At 39.3% G+C, this 13131-nt stretch overlaps 1 protein-coding gene across 5 annotated transcripts in view; it reads right to left on the reverse strand.

Moving 5' to 3' along the window:
- The window catches only part of SMOC1 (SPARC related modular calcium binding 1), a 121299-nt gene that overhangs the window by 38037 nt on the left and 70131 nt on the right, over window positions 1–13131 (reverse strand). For 4 of the 5 annotated variants that reach the window (XM_004941688.5, XM_001231760.7, XM_040702037.2 and 1 more), the window contains exons 6-7: window positions 6405–6494; window positions 1957–2037 (exon numbers count right to left, since the gene is read on the reverse strand). In XM_004941688.5, coding sequence (XP_004941745.1) covers window positions 1957–2037; window positions 6405–6494 — 171 coding nt within the window. The remainder of the gene's footprint in view (window positions 1–1956; window positions 2038–6404; window positions 6495–13131) is intronic. The other variant, XM_015287582.4, reaches the window with a different exon arrangement.

Below are 13131 nucleotides of genomic sequence, written 5' to 3' on the forward strand. Positions count from 1 at the left end.
AAGACACTAGAAAAAATATTATGAATGATAATCCCTCTTACTGGCCCTTTGCTGTTCGATCCCACCAACCCGATATTGTCTATAGAGGACAAGGGTCAAGAATGAAAGGTACCAAACAGGAGACTAGGTTTAGCTGGCTGAAAGAAGGACTAAAATAGCTCACACTTTTTATCAGCTCCACCATAGTCCCATTTTGATGAGGCAGCATTTCTTGATATCAATAACTCATTGTAAGAAACAGAGATGACTGCGTGGCCTGGTGTGGAAACTTGGGTCTAAAACTGGCAGCTCAGACTCTTAATGAGATCCTACAGCAAATGAGTGTCTGTTAGGGCCACAAGAAAGGCTGAGTCAGATGAACCACACATCTCCTTTTAGCATGCTGCAGAAACCACCTGTTATGGAAATCTTGAATTTTCCAGAAGACCATTTATTTTTGATTTGTAGCTTGTACCCACAATAATCTTGCTTGAATACCAGAAATGACATCATAACTAATTGGAAAAAAAATGTGGAACATGGGTAAGCTCACAAAAGGAACTCTTTCACAAACAGAACTCCAGCTTACATGAGGCAGCTTCATGAGGAAACATTTGAACAACATGAAAAACAGCCTGTTTTGGCTCTGCCAGGCCAAAGGGTGGTAGACAGGCTCTTGAGTAAAAGATGCTCCCACTCTTGGGTCAGTTTGTAGCCTATGAGAACCCCTATCTGGGAAATCTTATTTTCATCACAGCTACCACGTTTGCTGCATAACAAGGAAAGCTGATCCCCAAGATAGGTAGGACTCATTACATAGGATTTTCATATTGAATTGTCACCTCCAATTGCATTGTGAATAAAATGATTGTGCAGGTAAAACACAAAGACAAAACACAAGATGCTTTTGCTCTCCAGTGAAAAACATCCCTAGAGAAAACTGTTAACTCTACCACATCACCTGAAGCTTTTGGATGATTCTCACTGGCAAGCTCCTACACAGGCTACCCCTACTGCAAAGACAGCAGGAGGTGAGGCACAGAAGACATTCTAAAACTGGGGTCTGGGCAACACTGGGTCTCTTACTGCAAAGAGCTCTTCTCCATGCTGCAGCAAGACAACCATGATCTAGCCTTGCTTTCACTCCGCAGTGGAGAAGGGGCACAGGGAGGGTAAAGGAATTGTAGAGGGCCATGAATGCTCTCTGGTTAATTCAGAAATACCATGTGACCAGCTACTTCAAGCCAGCATAGTTTAACTGCTCTGGGAACTGAAAATATTCCAATAATTGCTCTAGTAATACATTATTTTGTAAAATACATGCAATAGCAGCAGCTCCCATTGAAACCTCAGAGCAAACTCATGGCTTCTTAAGGCAATTTTCTTCTTCATGTACCTTTTACCTTCTCACATTCTTCCACGTTAGTTAAAACATATCAGACAGAAACCATACTTACCCTCATTCTCCTACTTTACTCTCCTTCAAGTTTCTTGTCATTTCAGTTACTTCACACAGTTACATGCTCATGACAATTTCTGTACTAAAAATACCCCCTGCAGACAAGAATCGTGAAGTTGCAAGACAACCCTCAATGGTATTTTCTCAACTGCCTAGATCAAATCCATAGCACGGATCTCAGAGACAAACACATTAATTCGCAAGTCCACAAAAAACTGCTGAACAGCAAGTAGAACAAAGGCGAAAACTGGCTGGGATGAAATTTCAGATGAAGAAATTAGAGGTTCCCTAGTTCTAGTTTGGGAAACAAACACTCCTTGTGGCACATCTATAGTCACCTTCTGGACACAAAAAATGCATGCTGTCTGAAATTCTTTCATAGCCTGCCCTTCAAGTCCTGCAATACAGATGCGGTCATATAGGTTACAATGAAAAAAAGAAGGAAACAAGAAAAGAACATGAGAAACTGCAGTCTAGTTAAAAAAATAAACTTTTTCTTTTCTAGGATTGCATGTTACCTGAATTCCTTATACTGGAGCTGTTCAGTTTGGAATCTTTGATGACTAAGTGCTTAATCCACAGGGTGGGTGCTGTGATTTCTGAAAGAGAAAAAACAACTGCCTTGAAGAAACTGCAGCAACTAGTGAGTACACATGATCATTATTCGTGAGGACATGTTTGCTACAATCATGACTTAAATGATCCATCATCTTTGTAGACATCAGCTCACCCCCTGGTGAAGCTTCCCACAACATAAAAGCCAGTATTCATAAATATGCCACAAGGTTATCTCATTATCTGCACCTTCCGAAGAGTGCCTCACTACTAGCAAAACATTACTGTCTCCTTCCAACTCCCACTTCTTAGCCAAATTCTCAATTCTACAGCCTTTCTCTCCAATACTTAGTTAAGTTGTGTGCTACGTCATATACTGGTTTCCACCAAAGTATATATGAAATTCAGATTAAAAAAAAACTCAACCCAGACTTTAAATATGGTTTTAACAGTCCAAGCATAATTGACCACAGTTTTGTCAGGTCCCTAAAACAAGCAACAACAAAACTCAAATAGGCCAAAAAAAAAAAAAAGTATATTTTTGGAAAGACTTCAAGGGAAATTTGTTAAAGAAATAAGTTCTGGTTTAAAGAAGTCTTCTAATGCACTACAACCAAGATACCAAAACAAATTTGTGATAAAAGTACTTAAGAGTTTCTCCTCTGAAGTGTGACTATCAATTTCAGAGCACAGCAGAACCTGCCTTAAGCAACTCCTTATGGATTTCCACAAAACAACAGTATCTGAATAGAACTTACAGCAAAGCAGTACTTGGTACCATAGAGTTCCTAAACTGACATTTTCAGCATTGATATTTGTAAGCTGAACATGTTCCAGTTTCCACAAGAGCATGCTTTACACACTAGATCCTGGAGTTTGTCTTAAGAAGTTCCTCTAAGAAGTTTTTACAAGAGTTTTCCTGCTGTTTTTGACATTTACGTGGATCTGCTCAGCAAGGGAGAAGCTGGCTGACAACAGGAGAAACTGATTACACATTAAAAGTGCACAAAGGAAAAATGAAATTTTTCCCTGCTTATGTTTTCAGTTACACTAGACTGTAAATATTACTGTAATCACACTAAGGGCATTTTTTCATATGACAATACAGGTTGAACACTGATAGATATCCCAGCAGTAGCAGAATTTTGCTTAACAAAGACTGCCTTATCTGCAAGTTTCAATACACCATATTATTATCAGTCATTATGTGCTGCAATAAAACACATATACCCACATATTTTGGGATTTTATATTTTTTGATAGCCACATCAAATAAAACATTGGATGAAGGGGCAGGAAAGGCAGAAGGACAAAAGCAGAAAAGGCCATAAAGCAAAGTGATAAAACCCAAACTTCCAAATTTGGGATGAAACTTAGCTCTGGCTCTGCACTGGGTATATCTAGAGCTGAAAAGGAAGGGATAACTGAAGTTAAGGGATGACAAAAAAAATGGGTCAGGGCCCATAGAGACACAACAGTGTATATCTTTAAGTGAGGCTGACAGCTGCATGAAAAGGAATCACCAGTAAAAGAGGAGAAAGGAAAAGAAAGTGAACCCTTTGGGATCTATCATAAAAATGTATTTTCAATCCAGTTAACCTGGATAGTTTTTGGACTACAGAGAAGCAATCTAGATTAATTACTCCTCTGAACAACAGATCTGTGGAAAGAGTAGATTCCTATTGTGTTAAGAGGTGAAATTTCCAAAAAGATAAGGTACTCAAAGAGGCTATTCTTCAGGAAATGAATATAACTTGCATGTTAAAACTAAATAAAGGTTGGATGTAAAGAAAATTGGTTCTAGGAGTACCAGAGGAAATAAAACTGTTGTGTGGGTTGGTTTTTTTTCTTAATCATTTTATTCATAACTAAAGCAAGGGCCATTAAAACACTTTTCTGTAGAGGAGTATCTTGCCCTAAGAGGATAATCACTATAAAATCATTGAGATCTGTACAATAATGCAATTAAAAAACATTTCTAAAGAGATAGCTGCTTTATGATTGAAACCTTGGACAGAAGAGTTTAAGTCATCTGATCTACGCTGTTTGTGGCTCTGGCACTTCTCCCTTACACCCTCTGGAAGAAGGGTAGGGAATGGGGTGGGGAACTTACTATGCCAAATATTTGAATACCCATAATCCTCTAATGTAGATGAAAACATGAAAAAGGTAAGCCTTCATCTAAGAGATGTTGAACTCCAATAAGTAGTACAAGTTCCAGAGGTAGCTGAGCATATTTAATGCCTTTTGAAATGAGTCATTCTCTTGTTGCTTGAGGTATGCTTCCAAAAAGAGCATAGAAAAAAAACCACATTTTTACTGTCCATTCATCTTTCATTAACAGGTCTACTCTGGTTGCCTGACACTGAATAAACAGATTTTCAGAAACCCAAAAGATATTTCAATCCCAAATGCACAGGAATTGAATGAGATTCGGACACTAACTCCTTTGAACATCTACACAAAGTCCAGACCTGATAGGTGAATGTTTTAAGTTTTTCTGTCATCTGACACTTGCATCTGTCACCAAGTACATGCTGTTCTTCAAGAAGAGCTACCTAAGATACTGGGCGACAATTCTGGTGCAGCACTGTGACGTGGTTGCTCAGAGCAAAAAGGCTGTTCAGCAAAACACCCTGAGATCTCCAGTTCACGTTCTGCTCAAGACATGGTCATCTATATGATCACACCACACTGCTTACAGCTTTATCAAACTGGCTTGGAAAGGAATGGCAGATCACACTATCTCTCTAGGAAACCTGCTCCACTGCTAAAAAAGTTTTTCCTTATATTTAGTATGAATATGTTTTTTCAGTTTTTGACTCTCATCTTCCCATCATGCACTACTGTGCAGAGCCTGCCTCCATCTTTTAGATAACCTTCTTGTAGGTATCAGAAGGCTGCTACAAGGTCAGCCTTAAGCCTTCTCTTCTGTAATGTTCTTACAGTCTTCCTGATTTAAGAAATCAATGCAAAAGTTTTGGATTGAAAATACTTTTCATAAAAGACAGGACAAAGTGTTTTTAGATTTCGCCTGTCACCATAAGAACCAGAAAAGGTCTGTTCACTGCAATACTTCTCAATAACTTTGCCCAGTTATATTTAAAATGACCAGAAAGTAGAGTTGCTCCTAGAAGGATTTACTGAACAGACTGTTTTAACCAGCTTAGCTCACTCCTGCATTTTACTAGTGCATTCTCTCCTTTGAATACCTATGGGCACTCCCTCATGGGCAAATTTAAAGGCCAGAAGCATGCTGTGATTGCAGACAGCAATTTAATAGAACATCAGCTTGCTGCCAGAAGGAACTTTCCTTTGATATAAACAAGAGACAGTTAACTAGGCTTTAGTCTCCACTGTTTATTTGAAAATGCTTTTTGTTGCAAAGACTTTGTTTTGTTTCATAAAGCTCATAAGAAGATTCTTACATACATATGATTTCTAGAAATGACAGGACTACAGTACCTTGCTATTAAATAAGCTTGTTCTAGCAACAACACAAACCCCATTCCTGCCTTCCGTTTTCTCAAGAAGGCAGCAAGTAGCAGCAGCATGAATTACTCCTGCTCAGAAGTTTCCAATTCTGCCTTTAAACCAGTTTAAAATCCAGTAAACTGGTCACAGAATGGCCTAGACTTGAGACTACAGCTCAACTAGTAATAGGCCCACTATCCCTGTTGGTAAATATTTCTGTTTGTACATTTAAAAGGCTTGATGACAACCATTTTATCTTTGTTTCAAGGCTTCCAATGGACTGAAGTCTGGTATTTTGAGATAATACAATTACAAAACTAGCCTATTTGAGAAGGAAGCTGCCTTGGTGGGCTGTGAATTAAGTAGACCCTGGACACTGACTTCATTTGTTCAGATAGTATGCGCATCAGTGAAAGTAATTACTAAAAAAAAGAAACCTCTCAGCAATTTTCTTCCAAGTCAATATGCACAAGCTGTGGTTTAGCACTGTCCTCCCTGTAGTTATGCTGTAATGCACTGCAGAGGTTACAAAATTCACAGCATCGAGAGGGTGAAGAGAGCAAGGGGAAAGGACAACCTATAGGAAGTTCCCATTTCTGACTCAATAGACATTTTTTAGCCATGACACCTCTTCCTCCAAGGTTATCCCAGGAATTTGTTCAACTGCTGTTGTTGGATTCCATGGGGGAGAAGAGGATGTAAAAGGATTAGGGAAAATGCCTGAGGTCCCAAGAGCACTGTGAAATTTGGATAACTTATGAGATTCACTGGCTTTTCTGCTTTGCAGGATAAAGAAATTGTTTGAGCCATAAACCCTAGGGAAAAGAGTAAGGGAAGAATCTTTTTTCACTTTTTTTTTTTTTTTTTTTGGTTTTTGCTGTTGTTGTTGTTGTTTTATTTTTTATTTTTATTTTTTTTAAAAAAAGGATGCTCTTACCTTCTCCGTCAAAAATAGGCTGGGTTTCCATGGTCGGCGTCGGCTTCGACCCATCATCTGAATTGAGAGTTAAAAAGAATCGAAAAGAAACTACCATTATTGAGGTAAATACTATCTACTCTCCAGTACTGTTGAATGTTTGGGATTTGTACATGGCCCGGCCAAGTCCAGAAGAGAGAGAAGACAGAAAGAACAAAACAAAATCAGAGTTTATGCTATCAGCAGCAACATTTTACATAGCAAGCATGCACAGATTACCCTTAGACTCTAAAGAAGCCTCCCTCCCCTCCCTAGCCCTCCACAACCACCAGTATGAATCACCTAGCAGTTTCCATTTGCTGCACTGATCAGGCAATCACCGTTATGGTTTAAGTGGCTACATCTCACGCAGGTCATTCCTTGTGACAGCAGAGGTCTATGGATTGCTGCCCTGTTGTGTCTTTCTCATTATTCTTTTTGTTCAAAAGAAAAACTATTCTTCTGAAACTTACCTGTGCGGAACCAGGCACCAGTTTTCACTGCAGAGCTGTTAGAAAGGGATGGTGAATAGCAAATCTTGTTACAATATCTGAATCAAGGTGTTCTCTAATTGCAGTGCTGTGGCAGTGCCTTCTAATTGAAATACCATGGAGAAACCTTCTGTGCAAGAGTGCGCCATGTCTTCTGGCCACAGGACTTTCATAATTAAAATCTTCAACCAAAACAGATTCCATGGGAAACGTAAATCACAAAATGTAGAGACAGACTACAGGGAAAAGTGTTCAGCTTACACTCAGTTTGACCCAATATGACTATCCATCACATCGACAGAAACATCTTGAATTCACATTGGATGCTCAGAGGGATCTCGATTTCAAGACCCAGCCTGGATCATTATTACACAGCACTGGAACAATGGAGAGCATCAAGTGAACATTCCCACAATCAAACGTTTTGGCTAAGCAGGCACAAACTATATAGGAAAGTGTTTTGTTACACTGCAAGATCAAAATGTAGAATATTGTTTGGATATAAACTAAGAAAAAGGTAATCGGTCTAGAATTGTTTTTGGTGGAGGTTTCTGATGTTTACTTTTCTTTCTTTCTTTCTTTCAGAAAACAGTGACTTTAAAAAAACCACAATTTGTAACAACCATTTTCTCACGTATTATGGGCAAAGATGACACTAGGCATCAGGAAAGTGGGCAACAACCTACAATGGAGAACTGCCGAGTGTGGCAAAAATCATTTGGAGAGAGGAGTCCATGCCAGAGAAGGCAAGTTAGCACCACCTTTAAGGTTGTATCAGATGCACAGGGCAGAAGTCATTTGAAGGAAAGGCATACAGGACAACCCCTCCTATGGTAGCAACAACCCTTCCCTTTATTGGTTCTGGTTACACCAAAGAATTCAAAAGACCACTGAAGGGAAGGGGATGGGCAGAGATGGAAAACAGGCCCATAGATTATTTTTCAATCAAAACCTGCATTTGCAGTTTTATAAAGTGAGTAAAGACCGAAAACCTCTTCCTCACAGCATTAACTTTATGTATTTCTACATAAAGCCATCTAATTCACAGAAAGCAAAAATGTGCTGGTAATTCCATTTCAGCCTCAGAGAGAGATCTACTGAAGAAATGAGCAAAAGGAGACCTCTAAGTAATTTTCCCTCTCAGTGTGTTTTATTTCTTTTTGCTACGCTTACAGTTAAGCATTAAAACAATTTGGAAGAGAAAATACTTACCATTTCTCAGCTAACTCCTGTTTTGAGTTTTCCTGTTATTGGGTATTACCAGTAACATAGACAAGCAGTAATTTTGATTCAAAGTTTAAGCAAGTGATCTCTTGGAATAATTCCCTGATTTTTCATTAAGTCACAAGAAAGAACATCTTGCCTTTTAAAGGAATCTTCGGATAAAAGTAAATAGTTGATCTTCACTCTTTTTTTTTTTTTTTCCTCCAGAATAGGCTGCTCTGCTCACACAGGATACCTCAGATGCCACAGTGATTGCTTTTTACGTATTTAGGATAATACTTAATACAGTAATGAAGAAGTAAGCAATATGTTATCATAGAATCACAGAATGGCTTGGGTTGAAAGAGACCTTAAAGATGCCTTAAAGATGCCAGCTTGCCCCAGGGCCCATCCAACCTGGCCTTGAACACCTCCAGGGATGGGGCATCCACAGCTTCTCTGGGCAGCTGTGTCAGGGCCTCATTTCCCTCTGAGTGAACAATTTCCTCATAATATCTGAACTATATCTACACTCTTTTAGTTTGAAGTCATTATCCCTTGTCATATCATATGATAGGTTTTACAGATTGAGAAACCAACCCAAAACTACAAAAGATACTCATAAGGCAACTGCAAAGGTAAATAATTCATAAGTTACATAAAATAAGAAGAGAGCTGGCATAAAGAAATTACCAGTATGATACTAAGTTAATTTCTATTGTTTGCATGAGTGCTCCTGCAGCAAGTAATTACAGAACTGCTCTTCAGATTTAAAGCAGCAACCCAGGAGCCAACAATGGAGAAAAATTAGATGTGGATCTGAGCCACAGCACTTTTTATCCAAACCCTCATGTGAACTTTGGCAGAACTCGGGATGCTTCAGGTTCAGGGGATTTCTTTATGGCTCATCTTTCTGTCTTTACCTGTGCGTGTGTGAAATTGGGAAACACACTTGGAAAATAAGAATTTTGTACCTTTTTGTTTTTTTTAAGCAAAGGCAGCCATTAAGTTATTAAGGGGTATTAAACATGGACAGAACAAATGCAGCAAACAGACAAAAATACCAAACTAACCTTTAAGCTGTGTTTGTTGGTTTGTTTTTTTTTTTAATATCATCTTACTACGCTCTAGGAACAACACGATCATTTCCTCACTCAGTTACCAAGGCCATACTGTCACTAAAGCCATTATCAAAGAAACACCCAGAACTCTGTTAAGCATTTTGCAAATAGAGGGAAGCAAAATTATTCCTTTGTTCAAGTACACAGTTCTTTCACCACACACACAAGAAAGAAGTGCAGTAAACAAGAGCTCTGTAATTACATCCACCATATTTCAAAAAATCAAAAGCCAGGGACATTTCTGAATTATTATTTCTTTTTTTTTTTTTTTTTTTTTTTTTTCTCCAAAGGATTTATGTGACTATTTTCATGGAATAGTCACATTAAAAAAAAAAAAAATGCACTTTATTAAAAATATCCTGCTCAATTTTCAGCTGCCAGCTTCTTAACTCTGAGACTACCAGGCCTATTTCTTAAACTGGGAGACTCTCAGTAAGTCTCTGTTGAAAACTGGTTTACAACAAAAATTCGCACTGCCATTCCCTTTGGCCAAAAGAACAACCCTAATGCTTGTCCACTCTCATTTGATTACTCCTCTCTCTTAATACACCATTCATAATTCTAAACACTTGTTCCACTGGCCTATTTGCTCCTTATAAACACGGAACAAGTTCTACTTTGCATACCTAAAAACTCTGAACAAACACGTTGTATTTGCATAGACCCTCGCACAAGCATTTTTAACAGGGAATAGAAAAGCCAAGCTATTTTGGAGACCTAGACTCTTGTGATATCACATGAGATGTACTGCACATGGTTACTTTGGAGCCAAAGGTCAGGAAGTGTGTTCATCAGGTATGATTTATTCCTTTCTTCAGAAAACACTCAAATTCCACACTTTATTAAAATGATGTGGAACTACAATAGTAGCTCATGCAGAGCTTGTCAAAAATAGAGAGATCAGTGAGGTCAAGTGAGTGCTTCCTAATCCCCCCTAGGTGGCAATGCTTCCAGATGAGGGATGGGGTACTACAGAATCGAAGATAAAATTAGATGCAGAGTATTAAAAATAAGTAATTTTTTTAAACTAAAATTACATGTAGAATATTCTCAGAGCCCTGACGAAGAGTATGCTTTTCTTCCACACTCTACAATCCAGCACAAAGATCCACTTTTGTTTTCCAAGACAACCACTGACTACAGACAGCATTATTCAACAGAACCCTTTAGTAGATCACCTCTTTTACCCTCACTGGCATCCATGAGATACTGCACACTTGATTCATTGTAAAGAGTGCTAGAGTGTTTATAGGGTCAATCGTCCCCCTCGTACAAAATATAGTCCTTTCATAGGTCTACAGCTTGAACAGCAAAGGTAGAAAGAGTATGACAACCTTAAATGCACAGCTCTGTGCTAGGAGGGAGCAGCCTGTTTTCAGTCTCAGGTGATTTCTCCACAAACCACCACCCATTTTGATATGCCACCACAGGGCATAGCTGAGGCCAAATAGGCAACTTAGAGCACAACAGAAACTGTCTTTAGACTGTATGGGAGTTTTGTACAAAAATACATGTCCCTTCCAGTATTGTACTGGTAAAGCAAGTTGTTGCCTTAATATAGTCCTTTCCTACACCGAGTGAAGCAGTTTCAGCAATTTGTAATTAATCTAATAGCCAATGCAACTTTTACGCACAGACAGATTTTGCCAATATAAATGCAGAAAGTTAGCATTCATGCCAAAAAATGTGAAATTCTTACAATCCAGCCAAATCAAGATAATTTCTTGCCAAGCAGCTGAAATGGAAATGCAGCAGTGCAGAGAGACCTCCCTGACAAGCTTTCACACTCTTTCCACTTCTATGCATGGAGATCCCACAGCTGTTAGGAAAAAACACCAACTTTCAAAACCAGATTAGTGAAAGTGAGTTCTCACTCATCATTGTCTACACTTTAAGAAGGGAGCAACAGTGTATTCGGTTCAAATGTAATGACCCACAGACTTGGAGACAGACAGAATGGGGAAACGTTTTGTTTGTTTGTTTTAAAAGGTGAAAATATACCCAAGTTCCCAACAGAAAGGCCTTAAGGAGCTCTAAGGAGCTCTAACTACACAGGTTGATTAGCACAGCCACTGCAGTGATTTTTCCCTCCCTCCATCAACGATTCTGTACGCCATACCAGTGCAGGCTGTTCCTGCACTAGTGCACAGCAGGCAGCACCCAGCCAGGACAAGGAGCCTTCCAGCACGCCTTCTGGAAGCCATTAGTTCCCCCCCAACCCCCCCACACATCTCCCTTGCAGGTGCGTCAACATGAAAAAAGCCACTCAGGCCCCCAGGACTTTGTGGTCCAATGTAGTCGGTGCATTTGTATGGCAGTACCATTCTTCGCCCTGCCTGTCCCACGCACAGACAGCTGGAAGCAACTCTGACCCCCGTGACACAATTCAAAGCCTCCTCTGTTTGGCTTTTTGATTCCTGATTGACACATTCACTGCCAGGCGGAGATAAATGCTGCTGAGAGGACAATGTTCATCTGCTCCGACTATTCTTGTGAAGGACTTTTTCAGAATAATAAACAAAAAACATCGGTGCACTTAAGTGTCTGAATAGAGCTGGAGATAGACAGAGAGCAACCGGAGTGCTTTACAGAGGCTGGCAAGTCGATTGAAGAGTTAATTGTCTGGGTGTACAATGAGTTTATTCTGACTGCAAACAAAGAGCTCTCTCTTCCTGCTCCTGGTCCTTCAAAAGAAAACGTGTCAAAAAGGCCCAGAGCAGCACTCTGTGTTAACAGCACTGCTCCGCTCTCTGGGATTCCGTGCCTTTAAAACTGTAGAATCCCAAGATTCAGATAGTATCTCTGTAAAATCTCGTGTTCTTATTTACTGCCTGACTTCTCAAGCTACCTCTATAGTAATTAGCCAAAATAAACCCAACCTCTTATTCTTTACAGCTTTCAGCAATCAGCTCCCTTTGAAAAATAAAGGCACAGCAAAATAACTACCTTTCAGACGCACTGCTGGGGACACCTTCCCCAGAATGAAATCCAGTTTTATATTATTTCAATTGCTTCATTTAATAGGACTCCATTTAAACAAAGCAAGCTGCCCTAAGTGTCTCATGCTTGGGAAGATGCAAAACCCCAGTCCACATCTGGACCTGCATTTCAGAGCTTGCACTATAATAGGTCAAACCAACACAATGTCCAAACACACCCCCTGCCTCTGGGAAAGTTCAGATCCAGATTCAGATTTGAACTTTGCAGGTTGAACCAAGCCCTATGGTAATTACCACTTAAATACCTGACTCATATAAGTTATGCAAACCTTTCTGGTGAGGAAAAAAAAAATATCTTTCTAATACTGCAGTACAGAGAACAATGTAGAAATGAAAACTAAGCCATCATACCTTACTGTTTTGATGACAGAGCTTTTACAGATTTCAGTGCCAATGCGGAGAAAGACATAAATGTTGTTCTAGGAACAAGCGACATCCATAAAAGCTCAGATAAGTTTTCTGGTGATGTTAAGTTTGCTTCAGTACTTGTGGAAAGTTGTTCTTTTAACCAGTTACAGAAACGTAGCATACCAAAACATGTTTTTCCTCAGGTATATGGGCATGCTACCAAGAAAAAGACAAAGCAAGAACTTGAAAATAATTAAGGCTAGTATTCAGAGTATTTATCTAATTCAAACTAGAGTCTCACACCTTGCTCTCCCCTTTCCCAAGCAAAGGTTCCAACTATAATGCTATTAACTTGGCAGTAAAGCAAGGAGCTTCAAGTTTGTGCGATCTCCGTTTTATTCTAACTTGTCAGTAATAAATGAACTTTGAAGCCAGAGAAATAAGATTTCTCCTTTTCTCAAACTCTGCACCTAACTTCTACTTTGCAGCAGACAATTTTAGAACATAAAATTTTGCATCGTGCAAGCTGTGAGCCCATCCTCACCAG

The sequence above is a fragment of the Gallus gallus genome, chromosome 5 (genome assembly GCF_016699485.2).
Source record: "Gallus gallus isolate bGalGal1 chromosome 5, bGalGal1.mat.broiler.GRCg7b, whole genome shotgun sequence".
Lineage (NCBI taxonomy): Eukaryota > Metazoa > Chordata > Aves > Galliformes > Phasianidae > Gallus > Gallus gallus.